At 36.5% G+C, this 23,508-nt stretch overlaps 1 protein-coding gene across 15 annotated transcripts in view; it reads right to left on the reverse strand.

The window, feature by feature from the left end:
- Nucleotides 1–432: 432 nt before the first annotated feature.
- LOC129726709 (ATP-binding cassette sub-family C member Sur) overlaps nt 433–23,508 on the reverse strand; it is a 179,363-nt gene continuing 156,287 nt past the window's right edge. For 12 of the 15 annotated variants that reach the window (XM_055683717.1, XM_055683709.1, XM_055683713.1 and 9 more), the window contains 5 exons: nt 13,638–14,083; nt 12,752–12,879; nt 11,484–11,775; nt 11,189–11,385; nt 433–1,029 (listed from right to left, as the gene is read on the reverse strand). In XM_055683717.1, coding sequence (XP_055539692.1) covers nt 859–1,029; nt 11,189–11,385; nt 11,484–11,775; nt 12,752–12,879; nt 13,638–14,083 — 1,234 coding nt within the window. In that variant the 3' untranslated portion in view covers nt 433–858. Of the gene's footprint in view, nt 1,030–11,188; nt 11,386–11,483; nt 12,688–12,751; nt 12,880–13,637; nt 14,084–23,508 lie in introns of those variants that run through there. The other 3 variants (XM_055683718.1, XM_055683721.1, XM_055683722.1) reach the window with 3 other exon arrangements.

Raw genomic sequence — 23,508 nt, forward strand, 5'->3', positions numbered from 1 at the left:
TTGTCTTCAAACCATTGATTCATAAATGTATAAAAAAATCAGTACAGTTTTTGTACTGGGATAATTCATGAATCGCATAAAAAATAATTCATTTAAAGAAACACATTGAAAAGAATGTTGTTGATTGAAATTAACGAGTGTCATAAAAATAGTAAGCAATCCCAGTTTTATAACATAGTGAATTCTTAATGCGAAACGTTTCACACAGCAATGATATTGTAATAATGAAATAACGTTCTAATTGGAAACAGAAAGCAAAGGTACTCGCGTTTTAAACATCAAAGATTTGTTCAATTTCATTTTTAGTAAGCAAAATTCAAGTTTCATTCACTGCGATTGCAATATCTACGAGATTTTTTGATAGCCCTTATCTGAGCAAATCGAATAATACTTTTCTTTCCAGTTCTAATCAGTAAGCCACAATCCGTGGAATCGTGTATAGTAATTCACCGCCCTTAATTTATTTTCAACAATACTTGACACATACCGGCTAATTGAGAGGTTTGCCAGAACAATGAAAACACTATAAGCACATAAACCGTAAGCCAATAATTGCAGCCACTCGTAGAAGCTCGTAGTTCCGTTCAACTAGCCATCATCCATGATGTTTTCTTTCCCGTTTAATGTTCTGTTCCAACTGCACACATATTTACCCGCACAATAAATGCTTATCGCCTAAAGTTACACAGGCTATCAAGTTACGAACAACAGTACAAACACTTAAGATCTGTAAGGTTGGTTGTACCGAATATTTTCCGCCGCGCCAACTGCAACGAGAAGCAATCAATCTTTTCTCCATAATAGGTGAAATCCGTAGCCCGTAGGGTTCAATCAGGGCTCTGTGAAGCGTACTGGCAACTACTTGGTATGATCCGGCTGCTGGTGCTGGTAGTCCAACGAAGCTTTCAGCATGGCAGCAAACTTGGAATCGGAGCGCTTTTTCAACACCCGGGGGCATCCGTCTTCGACGATGGTACCTCGCTCGAGGACTACCACTCGGTCGTAATCGAACAACGAGTGCAATCGATGCTAATTGGACGGGTTGCGATGACATGAAAGGAAAGCAAAGGAGAAGAAATTAGAAAAACTTGTTTTCTAGTCCCAGAAGCTGTGCACAACCATTGATTGTAACAGCAGATCAGAGCAAATCCCGACAACAAGAAGGGCATGGTAATAATTAATAATCTGTTTCAAGGAGTCGAGCTTGCTCTGCTGAGTTTTACTGTATAGTACAGCAGGTGCATGGACGATGACTCTATTGAGTGATTGATTTGCGAGCTGGAATGATTTATTAGTTTAATTTATGGATTTCAATTGATTATACGCGGAATGCCCTTCGGAGTGAGAGCGAATCAAAGAAGTGAAGTTTCCGTAACGTCTGCTGACGTTCTAAACATTGCATGTGGCATACAGATGTAGCATTGTTATTGCGTATACGAAAGATGAATTTCACTTTATCAAGTTTTTTGTTGATTTTCAGTAGTTGTAAAATAACAAAAAAATATAAAAAGAAGCAAATGAACGATAAAATCCAATAAATGTTACTCAAGCAATGTTTCTCATTATATATAATTCAAAAATCTATCTTTTTATGCTGTTATTCATAATTTTGAAACTTGGACTAAAGAGAACATTTTGTAATTTTCATGTTCTTTTTTGGTAAAAAAATCCTAGAACGAATAACATAAAACAACATTTTCTAAAGATCGAATTTAAGTTTATTTGAAAAATTACCACTGACTGTAGATAAATTCATCTAAACATAAATAATTTCTGATTCATTTATAGAATGCACTAGAAGCTTTCTTGTTTTAAGCTGTACTAACAAGTGGTTTTGACGTTAGGGTATGTCTAACTCTTGCAGGGTGGTGTGCTGTTAAAAATGGTAATGAAAAAGTGTCATTTTCAAATGCATTTAATGTCCTGCTGATCCATACAGGAGTGTGAGGCTATTGGAGCAAATTCTATTTACTACCGTGTGTGCTAAAGAGTTGATTCGCGACGCCCTCCAATGCGATTTTAAGTCGTATCGGCAGCATTTTTTTACTCTGTGTGGACTCATCACTGCGACCAGAGTAATTTGATCTATTATAATATTGCCCAGGCTTTTCTGTACTCCGCTATTCACATAATTGGCAGTATCATTTTTGAAGTAAATAATACCCTTTTCATCTATATCCGTGTTTGTGTGTGAGAGTTTACCCTTCCGTTTCAAGCTTTCTGCTCTTCTATACCGAGCCTCTTTCAATCCTACCAATATCACCAAAATACAATTATCTGGAAAAAGACTTCACCTAACGTTCCTCTTGTTATAAGAGGGACTTATTATGCCAAAAGAAAGGAGTCATATCGAAACCTCGTTCCCCGTGCCAATATCGCCAATTAAAATTTAATTACAATTCCTTGAAGAGAACTATTATACGTTACTCAAACCAGTTTTTTTATAACAGGGTCTTGTTTTTGTTAGGATGAAAGTCAACAGAACAGAAGAGTATGTACTGGAGAGCCTGAGAATAAACCCATGTTAAAGTCTATGGCAACCAGATGACCTGAGTCTTCTAAGATTCGAACCCACGACCACTCACTTATCAAAGCGGACTCTGTAACCTTGCGGCTACGAAGCTCCCTAACGGTAGCATCATTTTTCGTATAGTTGTGTATGACCGAAACAGCCTAGTATTGTGCAAATCTTAGCAGCTGAAGTTTTCCTGCTGACCCGAACGGTTATTTACGGCATTCGCAGCACTTCGGATTAAATAAGCATTTAACGGTTTCTATGTTGTTAAGGTGTAAGCTTTTGTTACCAAAACTTTTGGATATGTTTTCTAAATAGCCATAAGTGCGATTTCGTGTAACATATAGAAACAGTTTTGATCAGTCACTTTGATTTAGCTGAAATTTTGCTCAAATGTTCCTATAGGCTCAATATATCATTGTGTGCTATCAGTATTTTTTTTAATCACGACTAAATTTTGAAAAGGATCTGTGGTATTGAGCATTTTTTTCGATCGCTATAGTGTCTTTAGCAGAGTTGAATATAATATTTATTTTTTTATTTACTTATCAAATCAAAACGAAGTCTTCAGCAAAGTTGTAGACAATCTTATGTAGAAAAACTTTGCTGAACACACTTTGGTTCTATGTCTTGAAAATCGACCATATACAGGTAGTTTTATACACAAACATCCTTAAAGTTTCTAAAAATCGAAAAATACCAAATAACTTTTTCTGAAGTGATTTTAGAGGCCTACTATGTTCTGATCATTTTTCCATATTTAAAAAATACTTCATTCTTCCGAACATACCTTGGACAAATTTTCTACTTTTCCATAGGGCTTAGGACATTTTAGATAAAAAATGCACTTTTTCAAAATAAAATTTCTCGAAAAGCTGCAAAACAACAGTCTTCACTTGGAAGATAGGGATTAGTTCTAGCTTCCCCAGGTGGTTTCACTAGTTTCTCGCAGTCTCTTAAAGACTTGGGCGTGGGCGAAAAAATATTTTTTTTTTTTTGGTTTTCCGGAATTTTTTATGTTTTCTTCTTGAAAGATGTACAGAATCAAAACGATTTTTGATGTTTCATTAAATTCTCCCATCCTCACTCTCTTTTTATGCGATTGATACTGGCGCGCAAAAAAAGAATCGCGTAAAAAATCGCGTAATTTGGAGCAAATCGCGTAAAAAAAGATCGCGTCGTTACAAAACCGTTCGCTATGTGGTAAGTGTGTGTGTGTATGTGTGTGTGTATGTGTGTGTGTATGTGTGTATGTATGTCTATGTATGAGTATGTGTGTGTATGTTTGTGTGTGTGTGTTACATATTGGCTCATAAACAATATTTCCCATGTCACACATCGCGTAATTTCAAGAAAATCGCGTAAAAAAATCGCGTAATTTCGAGAAAATTGCGTAAAAAAATCGCGCAGAATAAAATCACGTAAAAAAAGTCGCGTAAAAACAGAATTCGGTGTATTTACGGCACCGTGCAATATTTGGAAAATATAAAAATAGAAAAAGTTGATTTTTTCCGAAAATGCAAATGCCAAGGTTTTTTTCAACAAAATTAGCAACATTCTTTGACGTTTTTTCAATGCTTGAGAAGAAAATATAAGCTCAGAAGCAGAAACCCTTATTTATTTTTTTATTTTGTACATACGGAGATATTTCGGTATAGATTAGGTACTTCCGTATGGACAAAATTTAGAAGAAATAAGGGTATCTATCTATGAGCTGACATTTTCTTTTCAGAATTCAAGCATTGGAAAAACGTTAAAGAATGTTGCTAATTTTGTAGAAAAAAAAACCTTGCCATTTGCATACATAGTGACATAACAATTATTTTCGGAAAAAATCAATTTTTTCCTATTTTTATGTTTTCCGGATAATGCACATGGCCGTAAATATAAATGTCTTCGTACTTTTTAATGAAAAATCAAAAATCGTTTTGATTCTGTACATCTTTTAAGAAAAAACATAAAAAAAACACCGAAAAACCAAATAAAAAACTATTTTTTTCACCCACGCCCAAGTCTTTAAGAAACTGCAAGAAACTAGTGGAACTACCTGAAGAAGCTAGTACTAATCCCTATCTTCCGAGTGAAGACTGTTGTTTTTGCAGCTTTTTGCAGCTATTCGAGAAATTTTATTTTAAAAAAGTGCATTTTTTATCTAAAATGTCCTAAGTCCTATGAAAAAGTTGAAAATTTGTCCAAGGTATGTTCGGCAGAATGATGTATTTTTCAAATATGAATAAATGTTCGGAACATAGTAAGCCTCTAAAATCACTTTAGAAAAAGTTATTTGGTATTTTCCGATTTTTCGAAACTTTAAGGAAGTCTGTGTATAAAACTACCTGTATGTGGTCGATTTTCAAGAGATAGAACCAAAGTGTGTTCAGCAAAGTTTTTCTACATAAGATTGTCTACAACTTTGCTGAAGACTTTGACTTTGATAAGTAAATAAAAATAAATTTTATCTCACTTTCAGGTGAATTAATCAAAAATTTATTTGCATCAAAAGATGCCCCTCAAGATTTTTAAAAACTTTTTCGAATACATTGTAGCATTTAAATGGCATTTTTATACTCAAAAGAGGGACGATCATGTTTTTCGCGTTTTAAACCACTGCACTGTGGTCCAATAAGGCAAAAAGTAGAACTTAATTCCAAAGCGCCTTTCAACGTCATCCTAGCTTAATAGTATCTTCGGAGCTATTGTTTATATGAATGACCCGCATAATCGCAAATTGTGAAAAAATATGAAAAGTTTACTATACTAAAAATAAAAAAAAAATACTTTTTGGTGTTAAGAGGTAGAAGAATAGTTTATTCAGCAAAGTTGTAGAAGATTCAAAAATATGAAACTTTGTTGAACAAATGAAAATCCTATATTTTTTCGGTACAAAGTTATAAAGTATATAACATAGAACTTATTTAAAAGTTAGTTTTTGTACTTAACTCTTGTTAGTTGCAAACGTGTAGTGTAGTTCGGAGGGATTCTTAGGGCTCACAAAACACACATTTTTGCCGAAGATCACATATCTCCAGGAATTTTTCTTACAAAGTTATACCATATTTTAGCTTATTTTTTCAATAACTTCAAGAACGTATAGGTTAAAAAGGGGCAAGTGGAATCATGGTGTCAATGCTTTTCCTTGAAGTTAAGCTGAAGTACGATAAACTTCTTTAGGTTCCATTTGTCCCAATCTACCCATATTAGAGTACGGCGAGCATATATTGCAGTAGGTTTTCACAGGACACACATACTTATTACTTACTAATATTTATCATAAATACTTAAGCTACTTAGAAATCCCCCTCTTAAAAAAAAAAAAACAGTAGGTTCTCATATATCAAATAAACTAACTTTTTTGTGTTGAGACATAGAGGAACGGTTTATTCGAAAAAGTTTTATAGTGTGTAAAAATATGAAACTTTGCTGAACAAACAAAATTCCTATCCTCATTTAAAACAGAGTTACAGAGTATTTCATGTGAAAGTAACCGAAAAGTTAGTTTTTGTACTTAACTTTTGTTAGTTGCAAACGTGTAGTGTAGTTCGGAGGGATTCTTAGGGCTCACAAAACACACATTTTTGCCAAAGATCACATATCTCCAGGAATTTTTCTTACAAAGTTATACCATATTTTAGCTTATTTTTTCAATAACTTCAAGAACGTATAGGTTAAAAAGGGGCAAGTGGAATCATGGTGTCAATGCTTTTCCTTGAAGTTAAGCTGAAGTACGATAAACTTCTTTAGGTTCCATTTATCCCAATCTACCCATATTAGAGTACGGCGAGCATATATTCCAGTAGGTTTTCACAGGACACACATACTTATTACTTACTAATATTTATCATAAATACTTAAGCTACTTAGAAATCCCCCTCTTAAAAAAAAAAAACAGTAGGTTCTCATATATCAAATAAACGAACTTTTTTGTGTTGAGACATAGAGGAACGGTTTATTCGAAAAAGTTTTATAGTGTGTAAAAATATGAAACTTTGCTGAACAAACAAAATTCCTATCCTCATTTAAAACAGAGTTACAGAGTATTTCATGTGAAAGTAACCGAAAAGTTAGTTTTTGTACTTAACTTTTGTTAGTTGCAAACGTGTAGTGTAGTTCGGAGGGATTCTTAGGGCTCACAAAACACACATTTTTGCCAAAGATCACATATCTCCAGGAATTTTCCTTGCAAAGTTATACCATATTTCAGCTTATTTTTTCGATAACTTCAAGAACGTATAGGTTAAAAAGGGGCAAGTGGAATCATGGTGTCAATACTTTTCCTTGAAGTTAAGCTGAAGTACGATAAACTTCTTTAGGTTCCATTTGTCCCAATCTACCCATATTAGAGTACGGCGAGCATATATTCCAGTAGGTTTTCACAGGACACACATACTTATTACTTACTAATATTTATCATAAATACTTAAGCTACTTAGAAATCCCCCTCTTCAAAAAAAAACAGTAGGTTCTCATATATCAAATAAACGAACTTTTTTGTGTTGAGACATAGAGGAACGGTTTATTCGAAAAAGTTTTATGGTGTGTAAAAATATGAAACTTTGCTGAACAAACAGAATTCCTATCCTCATTTAAAACAGAGTTACAGAGTATTTCATGTGAAAGTAACCGAAAAGTTAGTTTTTTGTACTTAACTTTTGTTCGTTACATTTTACAAGAAAACGTTGTTCGAATGAAGCATTTGGGCATACAAAACACACGTTTTTATTGAAGACCACACATATCCAGGTTTTTTCCATACAAAGTTATAGCACATTTCAGCATATTAACCTATTCGTTCTTGAAGTTATCGAAAAAATAAGCTAAAGTATGATATAACTTTGTAAGGAAATTGTCCTGAAGATATATGGTCTCTGGCAAAAATGTGTGTTTTGTGTGCCGTAACAATTCCTCCGAACTACACTTTCGTGTAAAATGCAACTAACAAAAGTTAGGTACAAAACACTAGCTTTTAAATAAGTTCCATGTAATATACTTTATAACTTTGTACCGAAAAAAGATAGGATTTTCATTCATTCAACAAAGTTTCATATTTTTGAATCTTCTACAACTTTGCTGAATAAACTATTCTTCTACCTCTTAACACCAAAAAGTAATTTTTTTATTTTTAGTATAGTAAACGGCTGCAACGTACTTTTTACTCGTTTCATTGTTTAGCGATTTTCGAATGATTTTTGTGTTAATTGTTTGTGAAAATTGTGTAGGCTTTTACAGCTCTGGGCGTCGCGTGTGAAATGTATGAAATTCATTCAAAACAAGCTGGCCTACAAGTGAAAATTTGATTTAAAGATGTGTATTTTTTTCGGCTTCGGTTGTTTTTGCTCGTTTCTCTCGCTGCTTAGTGACGGTTCGTACGAGAACGAGAGTGAGCATGCGGTAGTGAGGTGCTCTGGTAGAGAAGAAATCGTTTTATACCAGAGAAAAGGCGTTCAATTCAACATCCGAAGACCAGAAGCCAAGTGTTACTTATTTCATTAAAATTTTGTCCGTCTCACTTGTTTATCTCAGGTCCATCGATCAATGGAGTTTTGAGTGATTGTGTTCTAATTGCTCAATCAGGCTGACAGTTGTTATATAGTTCCACTATGAAAGTGTTCCAATTGGACAAAATCTTGTTTGAACACGTTTCGCTATAAACTGTGATGCCGACTTTTGATTTTTTTTTGTGAGAACGAATTTATTAACCGTTTCGAAAGTAACGGAATGCTTTATGCGCTGAATGCTGACTCGATGTATAAGATAAGTGCATTGAGTTTATATTTACAAAAACATTTATTTAATAATTTCGTTCAGTGATTGAGTGATTCTTTTTCGAAACTTTCGTCATTTCGTCAAAATAAAATGAAGACTTTTCTGTTCATAATGGAATGCTTATACATGAATAATACATGAAAAGAATCCGGTTACTGCTATATTTCAGTTAACATTATGTTTACATTCTCAGGTTTTGGAACAAAGATGACGGAAACAGTGCGATAGATATTCCGATGCTATAAAAACTGGATTAATTTTTAATGTACTGCCATACAAACATCATTTTTTTATATTATTATATACGGGTCGATTTCTTTGATACGGAAGTAACATCAAATAAATCGAAAGTCTGAAAACAATATCAGAATCCCAATGGCTCTGATATTGCTGTCGGGCGGGGCTTACCGACGGGAAAAAGATTTCGGAATGCGCTGCAAGTACTCAGTCATTCTGTCATGGATCTTTGGAAAATCGGTAGAGCTAGCACCTTCTTGATCCCGAAACAAAGAATGTTGCAGAAATGAAATTCTACTGCAGCTGTCTTCGTTTCACATTATCACTGCCAGACAGTGCGAGAGAGATAGGTTCCACACACACACACACACACAGTAAACTTTTCATATTTTTTTACAATTTGCGATTATGCGGGTCATTCATACAAACAATTGCTCCAAAGACACTATTAAGGTAAGATGAAGTTAAAAGGCGCTATGGAATTAAGTTCCACTTTTTGCCTTATTGGACCACTGTGCACTGCGCTACTGGTTAGGAGATTTGTGCTAATGAATTGTTCAGTAAAAGTAACAATATACGCACACAAAACAGCACATAGCACAATCATCCTGTTCTACTATAGAGTCGAGCTGGTGACTGGTTGGAGGCTGCTAAACTAAGCTTCAAATGGTTGATTTTCGATTTTTCAATAATTTACTATTGAAAAGATAATCGAATTATTATATTACAAGCTTGAAGCAAATTTCGCTTTTCGAACAAGATGAAGTGGCATTTTAAATTTATTTAGTGGTAGAACCATGATATACCAAGGTAAGACGTAGCTCTACGTCTAAAAACGACCTCTTTTGAGATATTCTATATTTTTTTTCTGATGTGATTGCTTGAATAAAATTTGTCAGCTGTGTACTTTTCTTTCTCTAAAGGACAAAACTTCCTACAACTTTGGCGAAGACATCACATCAAATCCTTCTGGCCCTGAAAATAATTGTAATCTTCAATTCCATTTTTGAACAAGCCCTTTTCAAAAATTAGTCATCATTAAAAGAAAAACTGAGAGCCAGGCTTGATTTTCTCTACAATATCTGAAAAGAGCGGAAAAAAGATCACCGCGCATTTCATCTCTGGCATGAGTGCTGCGTGTAGCTATTTTTTGCACTGCACTTATTCCTACTGCTTTGTGCTGTGCTTCTGCGCTAGCAGAAAAAAGTCACATGCACAATCGAGTAAAACAAGAGTTGTTATTAATATAATTACTTTATTGAGGCCGTTTCAGCTGGTCTCGAGGTACGATGTTGGCCTAACAAGCCAGTTGTCGTAGGTTTAAGTCTCGGCCCGGGAGAGACTGTTAGTGTCAGTAGGATCGTAGCGCTAGCCCCGCAATTGTCCTGTACACTTAACAGTTGGCTGCGAAGTCTGTGTATCATAAACAGAAGGTCGAGTTTCGAATCGGAATGTAGCACCAAGGCTTTGCAACTGGAGTTTTCTTGTAGAAGAAGGCGATTCGAAGTGGCGCATGAATTTTTTTTCAGTTTCAAGATGCAAAACAATCTCGGCAAAAAACGCAATCTACTTTCCCACCCAGATGCTCTACTCATTTAATATATGCTCGACAGGCTCACTGTGGAAAAAACTGCTTCTATTGCACATTTTTTTCACGGTGCTACAAATGATGAAAAAATTCAAGAACTTCTGATGTGACTTTGTGTGTGTTGTAGCTTTAATCAAGTGTTACTTGCGCGTTTACTTGAAGTTTTCAAATACCCCAAAAATTATAAGTTATGGTGTTTTTCGCCAAAAATGCCTAATGAACAATCGGTGACTTCAATAAAGCCACAAAATCTTTAAAAATGTACCCTTATGTTTGCCTCAAGACTTTTCAATTTTTATGAAGACTTGAACTATTAATTTGATCTACGTTGGGTGATAAACAATTTTTTTTCATCTTGCGGTTGTTACTGACAACGTTGCTTGACAACAGTTTAACACGAAATCATTAAGTCATCTGCCAACGAATATATTTCAAATCCGTTTAACGTTATCTCCGCGGAGAGAAATCAGTTTTTACTCAAACTCTTATTACTCAGCAACCGCATGCATAATTGGCACAAACTATATTGCATGTTGAAGATCTATCTGTTCTCCAACTGCTTAGAATATTTTCATCTTGAGAAATTTCAAGTATAGTTGTTAAACTATTATCAAAGTTTATATGTCAGGTGATGCCATATGGCATCACCCGCGGGGAACGTGTTAATTACCCTGCACAGAAAGAATTTTCAGTTCATGCGTTTGTCATGCGATTAATTCAGATTATTAACGAATTTTGCATCATATTGGGAATATGTGTCATTCGTATTCTCATGAAGATAAGAATGTAGGAACAAAATATATTCAACTGAGCCGTTATTGTAGAAATTATATTTTGTACTTTTCCGAAAAAAAAACATAGGAAAAAACAATAGTTAACTAGCCAGTTCTACTAGCAGACGTTACAAATTTCGTTTTCATCGAAAACAAACCATCCACATATAGACACTTTTTGCAGCCGAAAATAATCAAAGTTTAAAACAGCAAAACACATAAATATTCATCGCTGTTTCGACATCTTATCACTACGCAAATCGCCCCCAGCAACACAACCAACATCAGAGTGGCTAACTCAAAAATAATTACCGCTATCGTGATCACCGTTCGACCGTTGAAAGCTTTTCCAGCCGCCTTCAGTACCAGTTTTTCCGTCTCCAGGTCCAACGAAGAGGTCGCCTCGTCCAATACTAAGCAAACCGAGCCCCGCAAAACAGCACGGGCTAAACACAGCAGCTGACGCTGTCCAGCACTTAGCAGAGGTCTGCCTTCGTCGATCTGAGTACCTGAAAGTGTTTGGTAATGTACACAACTTTGATAACAATTAAATTCCAATTTGAGAATAAATTTTCAAACGTCACTAAACAATTTCTCTTTCTCTTACCCAGTCCATCCGGTAGCCTCATCACCACCTCCTTCAGTTGTGCCATCTCTAGACAGTTCCATAGTTCCAGATCACCAAAATGTCCCCGCGGGTCCAGATTTTCCCGGAGACTCCCCCCGAACAAAGCCACCTCCTGAGGAATTATCGATAGCCGGCTGCGTAGCTCCTCGCTATGAATGCTAGCAATGTCGACATCATCGATCAATATTCGCCCATCGACCAGCTCCAGTACACCGAATAACGACAACGCTAGCGAAGATTTACCGCTTCCGGTCCGTCCGCATATGCCAATCTGTTGGTTGTAGTGGTTGTGCGATCCACGATATGAAAAAAATGGAACCGCGCAAGAAGAGATATGAAAAAAAACGAATAACTAAAACGCCCCGGAAATGAAAAACTGTCACTACAGTGGAAACGCTCTCGAAAGCAGCGAAAGTCTGCACTCGGTCGCCCAGTAGCGGGTAGCCGTGTCCCTTCTTCGGCCAAACACGGTTGGCTGTTGCACTCAAGTGCATTTTAATTTCCACCCATTCTGAAAGCTAATTTCAGATCGTCAATTTAGCGAACTCACTTTCTCGGTACTTTGTAGTCGAGTGGCAGGCAGGGTTGCTAGTTTGTATATTGACAAATGATAAATAGTTATCCAGGGCACGGTGGCAATCAATTATGAAGTATACTTAAATGCAAGCAATACAGCAAGCAACAAAGATAGAATGACAGCCTATTCGTCAACACTGTTTGTCGACAAGTAGAAAGCATCGAATTCAACTTCTAACCGAGAGCAAGTATATGCCTGTAAACAGCCACCAACTTACAAACCAACCAAACCAGCATCCGCTGCTGTATGCAACTCAGTGTCAACAAACAACAACCTTGCTGCAGGCTCTTAGCTGCCCTCCAGTTTCCGGTCGCTGAAGAAGTAAAGCAAAGAAGCAGAAGGAAAATAAAGAAACGGCCACTCGCTAGATGTACTAAACTTGTTTTCCCACTCCGCTTGTACTGCGTTAGTTTTACATATAGTTCCGCTCCGGTAGCAGCTCTCTTATTCCGGTGCCAACATAAATAATTAATTGTAGCCATTCTCCTGGAAGCTACCAACAATTCAGACCAGTGCAGACCACCACCAGACCCTAGTACGGTCGGTTATCCGCTCGTCTGTCGGTTGTGTTCCATTATTTTTACATCTGCGTTTGAGCAACAACTACTGTGAAGTAAACGCGGGCGGAAATGGCAGGGCCGGGATTCCGTACTGCAGCAAGCCAACTTACCCTCTGTCCGGTGGGAATGGTTAAATTCAAATTTGCGATTACATTCTCCTTGTGGCTTTCGTACCGCAGGGAAACGTTCTCGAACACGATGTCACCTTTCTGAGGCCATGAGATCGGGACGGGTTTATCTACCAACAAGAGAAAGAGAGTGAGTTAAAGAAATAGGGAACAACTTTTGATTGAAAAGATGCACTTTTATCGATTTTGTGAATGGTTCGCGGTAAATATTTTAAATGACCAGGATTTAATTAAGTTAGCTCGCAGTAAATTAGGGCAAATCATGTTTGCAGAAGTGAGCAGCGTGGAATTAATAGAGTATTCAACAAGGAATGCAGTAACGGTGAGGTGATCTAGATGAATGATTAAATGAATGTCTACAGAACAGTTGATTACCCCCTCTAGTGCCCAATGCCGTCTTTAGATGGACTTCAGTCAAACCTCTAAAAAGCTTCAATTAATATTTAGGAAATGTTTATAAAAATTCATTTTGTTTTTACGAAGTTCGTCTAAAAACTAACTTGGGCACTAGAGGGTTTACTTGAGAAAGCAGATAATAATTATTGAATAGTGAAATACTTTAAACTGGCATGGTCACTACTATATCTATTGAATCAACAGTATGTTAGAGAGAAAAAATTGTTACATGCTCAATAAGTGAAAGTAGTTTGAGGACCTCAATTTGCAATTTGTGTAATGAGTGTTATTTATATTTCAATATTTTTACCATTGCGAATAATAACTATTATTGCATTGCACTAAAGCCAAAGCCCGAACGAATTCAACGGTATTCAATGCACGTATTGACAGTTTTTGTTTTATGGTCAGATGCTACCAGAAAAACAGCAATATGACAGCGACCATTCGTTTGTAGGAACATAATACTCACATTTGATTTTATTGCGTTCCCTCGCCCACTTTCGACTATCCTCGATGTAGCCCTGTATCCGCTCTACCGCTCCAATGTACATTTCCATTTCGGCGGCCAGCTTGACCACCCAGTTGAGGTAGATCGGGACCAGCAGCGCGTAATTTATAGCTAGACCAACCAGCGAAGAGTTCGTTGTTTGTGGCTTCAAAGTGGCCGTTATTAGTGCACTACAAATTGCCACATAAACAATGATTGCTCCCAAATAATCTAGCGCGATTCCCAGCCACCGGTTGCTGCAATTTAGGATAACCTGAGCCACATTGTTGGCTTCCATTCGCCGAAACAAAGTATCCGTGAAGCGGGTTTCCTGCCGGTAGGCACGGATTGTCGTTACTCCATCGATGGTTTCCGAAAAATGTGCAATTATCGGTGAATAGGTGAAGCTTTCCATTCTCTGCAGCTCTCTGGCAATTCGAAAAAAATGTGTGTTATTTTTGTTATGGATGACAATGTGATCTTGTAATTAAACTAAGAGGAACTTCATTCGATTGAAAACATTGAAGTAATTGAAGTGTGATAATAACCATACTTGTCGTAACGAACGAATAACGAACATTGAAAGTTTGAAATACTAGCTCATCAGCAGTGATTCTTTTTATTCACTAGACCAGCAAGCATCAATATGTTCCAAATACAACCCAGGGTGCAATTTGAAAGACGTCTGTTAACCTGCGTATCTGAATAGAAGAAATAGCAAAGGTCTTCTATGCGAGAACATGCACTCCGCAGTGTCACTTACCGAAAGAAACAAAGAGTTGCAGCGCAAAAAGTGATGAGAAATCAGAGATCCTCATGCATAAGTAATATTTGAAAGAGTATACTTTCCGAGAAGGAGACTATTTTTTGCAAGCAAACATTTCAAAATAATAGCTCCATTTAGGTCATGATCTGTCACCTGTGAAGCAGTGTAGGAACTCACAGAGTAGTTCATTTTCTGTTATTCATCAACACATTCGAAAACTGTTGCAACTAGCAATCAAAACTGGTACAGAGACTCGAAGTAAAAGTTTCACTTCGTACACAGAAGTGTGTTATTGTTTAAAGAATCAAACTAAAACTGTCCCAGAAGAACTAGCTAGTTTCGAACAGCGAACTAATGAAATCGTTCTCTTTCATGGGAACACATATCTAAAGCAGTAGTTCACACCACAATACCGATAGCTAGAATCACAATATAATAGGTACCTAACATTGATTTGCTAAACTTCATTCGATTCAATTAGAAGCACCAGATATTAAGTAAAGTTCACGAAACGTGTAACTATTCTCTGCCATACGCCAAACATTGGTAAGGATACGTAATGCATGGTGCATTTGACGGAAGCTCTTCCTTTATTTATTGATTTCAGAGAATGTTAGTGTTTCTGTGTTGGAATTTCAATTGGCTTTAGCGAATTGAGTACCGGGAAAGTTCACTGAAGTAGGCCAATTTTCATAATGGAAACTAGTGCTGAAAGTTGAGCTTGTTAAGGTAACTATAAGTTGAGCTATTAGGTGTTAAGGTAACTTGAAACCGTTTAAACATACAATTAACAAAGCTTCTGAATTTTTATAATTACAAATCGACTAAAAAGAATAGTAATGTCTTCTACCGTACACAGCATTTACTACAGATTACATCGATCAACAAAATTATACTTTTTTTATGAAAAAAAAAATTGGTCTTGTTAGTTAAAATGAAAACGCAAACGATAAATTTTGCTGACTCTAACTCACTTCCTCGAATGCCCTATCAGCACAAAAATATAGTATCATGTCATTATTTCAAAGAAATATTGCCTATTTTCAAAGCAATATTGCTTACTCATTGATGATGAGACTGATTTTGTTCCCACTTTTTCATGTTATTATTTAATGTGTTCAGATAATTTTGTTCAGAGCGACAACTCGAATAAAATTTGTCCGATAAAAGCATGTCGTTTGAAATACTCAAAGCTAAATGTAACACCTCAACAAAGTTTGATATAAATTATGACAACGCAAAACCATAATTACCTTTGAGTTATTTTTTAATTGCAAAAACATAAAAAGATTAATCTTACCAAGGAAGTTTTATTTCTCAAATAAACTCTGTACTCTCTATCTTCAGTTCAATTTGTTTCAAACAAATCTAGTTTTGTTCAAAAAATATTCACTAATATCTGATTGCTGCTTTTTTAGTGTGATCGAAAATTTTTGGTGAACTGAAGATTCCACTCGGTGCTGTGCTGTAGGAAAGCTGTCTTCCTGAGTCGTTCCAGGTCAAATCGTGCGATTGGATATTTCTCGTTATTGCTGCAGAATCTTTCCAGTTCGTTTTGAAGCCTTGAAAAAGTTAGGTTGATACAATCATCAACATTAGTTTAATTAATGCTTAAATGAGTTGTGGTCATTTCATACTGAAAGCCAAGAGAAGCGAGCTGGTGGGCGCGTGCTTTTCCGCCTTGCGTCCTACGAGTGCGGTATTGAAAAAAAGAACTCATTTCGTGTTGGCAGTCTTGAAATGCTGACAGTCAAAGCACAGAACTCGTAGAAAAGTCGACAAATAGACTTCCATCTTTCTAAATATGTACATGATTTAATGTTTTCAAATAATTTTTCTTCAAATAAAGATTCTCATTTCGAGCAATGTACGGAGGATGTGAGTGATTAGGCTTGTCGTGGTTTGCGAAGTTTTTTATCGTTATTTAATGCTGCATACAAAACCTGATCGTGATTAACTAAGGTATCGGTTCCTGCTACACCTGTGTAACGTGAAGTACAGTTTCAAGTGGTGCTAATTTTGCCGTGAATTTACAAATCATCTCGCGGCACTTTACCCATTCGCATCTGCAAATTACGGTTTGCGTCATCAATTGTGTTCATCTGCTCGAATTCTGATCTGTCATTTAAATGACCACCAACAACCTTGTCACTCGCTCTATGGCCGCCAAAACGAACAAAGATGCTACAATGTCAACATCGCAGTCTCTCACCCCCGCAATTTTCGGCAACAACTTTAAACGTTCCAGGGATGATTTGGACCGCACCGATGATTTCGAAGAGTTGTTAGGACGGATGCAGATGATGATCGACGAGGGTAATAAGCGTATCGAAAGGAAGATCGATGATGGAAATCGTTCTCTAATGCAAGAAATTGGCACTCTTCGGTGCGAAATGGAAAAGCTAAGAGATGACACTTCTCGTGATATCATTCAGTTAACAGAAAAGTTTACGAAGACGGAGCTAGACGTAGGAACAAATAGAGATGCTATCGCCAGACTAGAAAATTCAGCTGACCTCCTGCTTACTGGTGTACCGTACAACCCGTCAGAAAATACGAGTGTCTTTTTGTTTAAAGTTGCTTCTGCTCTGGGCTACTCTGACTCGGATGTTCCAGTTGTCTTTTCGAAGCGACTGGCCCGAGTTCCCATTGCCGTTGGCTCTTCACCACCTATACTTTTCCAATTTGCTATAAAAGCGGCTAGAGATGACTTCTTTCATCGCTACCTGTTTCAAAGGAATCTCAATCTGTCGCAGCTTGGATTCGACGTTACCAAACGGGTTTACCTTAACGAAAATCTGTGTGAATCTGCCCGTCAGCTGAAAGGACATGCCCTGAAACTAAAAAAGGAAGGCCGGATTCAGAAGGTTTTTACCAAGCATGGGGTCGTCTTCGTTAAAACCAATGCCGATTCTCCAGCCGAGGCTATACGTAACCAGGATCAGTTAAAACTGCTAAGTTCGAAAAATATATAACCTTTCCTAGCCAAATCATTTTCCTTTTATGATATTCCATGTTTCCACTCCTTTATTGTCCGTTGATTATTCCCCTCCTAAAAGTAAATTGAAAATTCTGTGATGGTGTTGCTGTTGGACCTACTGCTGCTGCCGCTGCTGCTGAGGATTCGATGCTGCTGTTGCTACCATGGTGTAGTGTCTACGCTTCTCAATGCCCTAGTTTCGATGATAATCAACAACTTCTACAAACCTCCAAGTACATTACCACAGTTAGTATAAATAATCACTATGATGAATGAAATTTATACGTTAGTTTTTTTAGTCTTAGCATTATATTCCTTTCGTTTAGTTAGTTTAGTTCATTTGCGTTTGCTCCTCTCTTTCTTTTTCGATGATGTCAGTTAATCAAGTGAGCATTGCTCGCACAAACAATGATATAGCCAGTATCCCGCGTGCCGTGATGAATGTGGCACTCAAAAGCGATAACATTAATGTATGTCATATGAACATTCAGAGTTTATGCGCTCGTGGAATGAGCAAATTTGAAGAATTTAAAGACTTATTTGTAAATAGTAAAGTCGACGTGATTTGTGTGACTGAAACATGGCTTCATGATTCAATTTCCGACGATTCTATTGCACTTCCTGGCTATAACCTACATAGACATGATCGTTCTTACAGCCGTGGCGGAGGCATTTGCGTTTATTTCAAGCCTGAATTGCGATGCAGAATCCTATCGAGCTCTACTTTATATGTGGGTGCAGATGACAGCAATTGTACTGAATACTTGTTTATTGAGGTTCAATATGTTACCGAAAAGTTTTTGCTTGGCGTTTTTTACTGTCCGCCTAGAGAAGACTGTGCTGCCGTTTTAAACAGTAAGCTATTTGATTTTTCGCTTCTTTACACCAATATCATTTTGATTGGTGATTTTAACACGAACTTAAACAAAAGAAATAGTAAAAATTTGCAGTTTAGCAATGTAACTGACAATTTTGGATTTAGCTGTGTGAATAATCAGCCCACTCATTTTTATTCAGGGGGTTGCTCTCTAATTGATCTGTTATTAACAAATAATGACGAGTTCATTGTTAATTTCAATCAAGTATCTGCACCTGGTTTTTCTAAGCATGACATAATTTTTTCATCCCTCAATATATCTCGCGTTTCCGCTGATCAGCCAAAATACTTCAGAGACTATGGATGTATTAACTACGGAGAATTATATCATAGTTTGGATCAAATCGACTGGTCTTTGCTTTACAGTATGCACGACTCTAATCTCGCAATTGATTTCTTGAATACTCAACTTTTAGAACACTTTGATACGTTTGTCCCAGTTCGTGCTTACCGTCCTTCAGCGATCAACTTCCATTTTACAGAAGAAATTCGTAATGCCATGATTTCGAGGAATGCTGCGTATAGTCAATGGACCAGCAGTAAAAGCGATATCGATCATGCTCAGTACAGACGATTGCGCAACCGCGTGAATAATTTAATAAACAAAGCTAAAGCTGATTTCATTTCCTCAGCATTGCATTCTAATAACTCTAGCAAGCAACTGTGGGCTAAACTTAAGCAACTAAATATTACTAAATCCGTAAATAATCAAGCGCAGTTATCTCATTCTAGTGATGAAATCAATAACTTTTTCAGCGAAAACTTTACTCGTGATCATGAAATACCCCCAACCCCTCCCGAAAATCCAAATGGTTTCAAATTTGTTCCATGTAATGAGTTTGAAGTCGGAAAAGTTATCGATTCTTTCACTTCGAACGCGGTAGGCTTAGATGGAATTCCTCTTAGTTTTATAAAATTGATTTTACCTTTCATTATCACACCTATTACTTTCGTTTTCAACCTTATCTTTTCAACTTCTAAGTTTCCTCGTTCCTGGAAAGCGTCAAAAGTCATTCCAATACCAAAAAAACCTAGAATTAACTCCCTAAATAATTTACGCCCCATTAGCATACTCTGTGTTTTATCCAAGGCTTTTGAAAAGATTGCTAAAAAGCAAATACAAGAGTTCATCAACGCTTTTCACCTGCTTACACCATATCAATCAGGATTTAGAACTTGTCATAGCACCACCACAGCTTTGTTAAAGGTGCAAGACGACATTCACAAGATAGTGGACAAGAAAGGAGTAGCTTTTTTGCTTTTAATAGACTTTTCAAAAGCCTTTGATAGGGTTTCCCACGCCAAATTACTGCAAAAACTATCAAACCAGTTCAGCTTTTCACGAGAGGCAGTTTACCTTATTCGGTCTTACCTCTGTGATCGATCTCAATTAGTAGAAACGCAAGGAACTCTATCGAATTCGGTCAACATAATATCAGGGGTTCCTCAAGGGTCAGTACTCGGGCCTTTACTTTTTTCATTATTTATTAATGATTTGCCAACAGTTCTCAGGCATTGCATGATACATATATTCGCTGACGATGTTCAGCTTTATTTCTGCTCTGACAATCTTTCAGTTGATGAAATGGGTTTACTCGTTAATTCGGATCTTGAAAATGTTAGCCGATGGTCAGAACGAAATCTTCTATCTGTAAATGCTTCCAAAACAAAAGTTATGTTTATTAGTCGTCGAGAAATTCCGTCTACATTACCGAGTATAATTTTCAACTGTGAAACTTTGGATTATGTTGATAAGATCTCTAATTTGGGGATCACCTTTCAGCACAATCTTGAATGGGATGCTCATATTAATACCCAGTGCTCAAAAATCTACGCAGGTTTACGTCACTTAAGGCTAACTGCAAGCATGCTGTCTATTCCGGTTAAAATTAGATTGTTCAAAACACTTCTACTTCCCCACTTTACCTATGGGTTAGAATTAATTTCAAACGCCTCTGCTGCTGCTTTCGACAGATTAAGAATTGCGCTAAATGGATGTGTCCGTTGGATTTTTAATATTAATAACTTTTCTCGAGTTTCACACCTCCATAGTCAACTACTGGGATGCTCATTTCAAGTTTTCCTAAAATCGCGGTATATATCTACTTTATTTAGAATAACCTATCATGGTCCCCGTTATCTTTCAGAAAAACTCAGGTTTTTCAGAGGCACACGTACCAGAAGCTTTGTTTTGCCACAATTCATTACTTCTCACTATCGTGATTCGTTTTTCGTGCGAGCAATTACTTTATGGAACCAGCTCCCAGCCGACATTAAAAATATTAATTTACGAGGGAGGTTCATGCGCAGGTGTAGAGATTGGCTAGAAGAAAGGAATTAAAAATGTTAAAGTAAAAATCATTGGATCTTAAGTTAATGAGTTCAAAATAATTAATTTATATTTAAGATGTGGTTACATTCAATCCAATTGTAGAATAAAAGTAGGAGAATGCCTTACTCTACAAGTATACTTTGCAATAAATAATAATAATAATAATAATAAGGTTAATATATATTCTCATCAGAATATGCAAAGTTATAATATTTAGATTCACTGTAATTCAGTTTTAATTATTATTCAAAAAGTATTTACTAACATCTTTTACATATGGGTCGTTCCATAAATAGTAGTACTGCGACTACCTATCCATATTAAAATATCCAAATATCTGGCCTCGGATATTTGAAAAATATTAAAAATCAACCGGATCCACCGGGCATCGGGATATTCTCCAACTCCTGATTTTCTGATAGTATATGTTCAGATACTGTAATAACACTTATTTACTCAATTAGTTACGAGGGCGATATCCGGATCTGACTATTCGATTAACCTTATCCGGATATCCAAACATACGGACGGTATCCATTCATTTATCCGGCTTTGGATATCCGGATCACGTTAAAAGTCTCAACACTAGTAAATAAAGAGGACCAACGCGTTAACGATCTCATCAGGTTTGTCTCAAAAATTGCGGAAGAGTTTATATAAGATTACCATGCAAAAATTTCATCATTGGATTTCACCACCCCTCGCTCCGTGGGACTTACCTCATTTTTGAAAAACAAATTCATTTTTCCTTAAAGAACCTCATTTTCTTGTAATTAGAGTTGCACCGAATTATAGGGCTGGGAAAATTACTGAATATTCGGATTATCGAATAATGATTTGAACTCGAGCTTGTCTAAGGTAATTTACTTTAATTCAACAGTAATCGTATAATCATCATGTTCTGTTGAATATTTGGCTAAACAGACGGCCGTAAATTCAACGAAACATGATGATAAGTTGAGAAAAATTAAAAACCAAATTATTCTTGACTTAAAGTGAATTACCCTAGTCAAGCTCCAGTTGAAAGCATGATTCTGTAAACTGAAAATTCTTGACTTTTCACAAAAAGACTTTTTCCCAGCCCTATTATTCAGTGTAACGCTTTTTCAATTATGGCATGAGGTCTAGAAATAAACAGATAAATTGTTTTCGCTGCAGTGATATCAGATATGTTTGTTTAGCATTTGAAAAATTGCATTGCATTGCATTTTTAATTTTCATTTTAAATTTTCTTATTCTACATTTCCATCTGAGAAAATTTTGCATGAGAAATACTTATCAGACCTTTATTCACTGAATTTAATGATAATTGGTTACAGGAAATCAAGTTAGCTGTGAAGAAATTTACAAATAATTAATTCAACCCTCAGCAGTTTCTAAAATCATTAAAAGTTGATATCGATGACCCCAATCTCTACTACACCAATGAGATACAGAAAAGTCTCGAATGACACAGATACGTCACTAAAATACGCGTAATACTAAAAATCATCAGTATATTAATTTGCACGGTTATCGGGAAGGTAGTTTTGACGTTTATAAACTACAAATCGTTATTTCAGTTAAAGGGAAAATTTGCCGCCAAAGACCTGAGAGACCAACCTCAGCACAGTGGTTCGAATTGTATGGCAAGGGCGGTTGTAAATCATTTTCTGCCATTGCCTTTATTATGCATGCATAATAGGGTGTTGATCGAATAAAGGGAAAAGTTTTACCATTGAATTTCAAAATACAGCAGCTTTCAAAATTTTTGCCTTCTCGAAAAAAATCCCTATGCAAAATTTAAGCACAATCTGGTTTCGTTAAGTGAACCCTCAAAGCGATCAAAGTTTGAATTTTCTTCTTTTACGTTGTTCTTCTGGAATAACTTCAAAAAAATTGATATTTCCTCAGGAAACTCCCGTATTCCAACACAAAATATCAAAATTCGGATATAGACAAATGTTCAAGAACAAATTTGTAACTTTGAGCTTAATGTACCACAACTCTTCCAAGAAACTTTGTGAAAACTATGAAGTTCAAACGAAAAAGTAACCATCTTTAGCCGCTTGTCATCGACTAAGATGCAAATATCTGCAGCTGGAACCTTTAACAAATCTTTTTGATGTCCTTAATCTTCCGTTTGGTGGTAATTTGGTGATAGTATCTCGCGCGGAACACATTTCAAAGTTTACATGAATTTAAGTATGTGTGGTGCTCTTTGACTTTAATACCACGTTCCCTCTTACGACTAATTAGGATCACAGTTTATTACATACCTATCCAAACAACATCGCAAAAACAAAACAAACCTGTTTTCCGGAGCCTCAAGATGAAAATAAACATATAAAGCAATTGAATTTGTTCGACAGCGGATATGCACACAACGTAAGAAAACACGTCTGTTTAAGGTGATTTTGCAAGTGTCAAACGAATTCCCTTATCTCGTGCTCAAAAGTAAACTGTTCATAAAATAGGCCAACAAAAACAGCTATTCTGCATTCTCAGGTCTATAATCGACCCATTTAATCAATAATAGCCAGGAAACAAAAAATCTTTTTTCTATTTTCGGCCTATGGGCGAACCACTGTGCTCAGGTAGTGTGGAGTCGACTCACTTAAAACTCTCTAGTCCATAATATTCCCCGGGACGACCGCTAGGTATTGATTCGAGGAACGGTTTTTATGCTTTGTACAACCTAATGGCTCTATCAAGTCTCTCAGCTAATTAGCTAACAAGCCTGGAGACTGCCAGTTAGCTAACACTGGCGTGTCGGTGGTCAACCTGTTGCCTGCTTTGTAACTATAGGACTATTTGAGAAGCGGCTGCACAAACCGCCCTCCAGATGTTCGGGTCTTCAAACATTCTCTGAACAAGGTTGTCCGGAGTAATGTCTGGATCGCTCACCACCATCATGTC

Source organism: Wyeomyia smithii, chromosome 3 (genome assembly GCF_029784165.1).
Source record: "Wyeomyia smithii strain HCP4-BCI-WySm-NY-G18 chromosome 3, ASM2978416v1, whole genome shotgun sequence".
NCBI lineage: Eukaryota > Metazoa > Arthropoda > Insecta > Diptera > Culicidae > Wyeomyia > Wyeomyia smithii.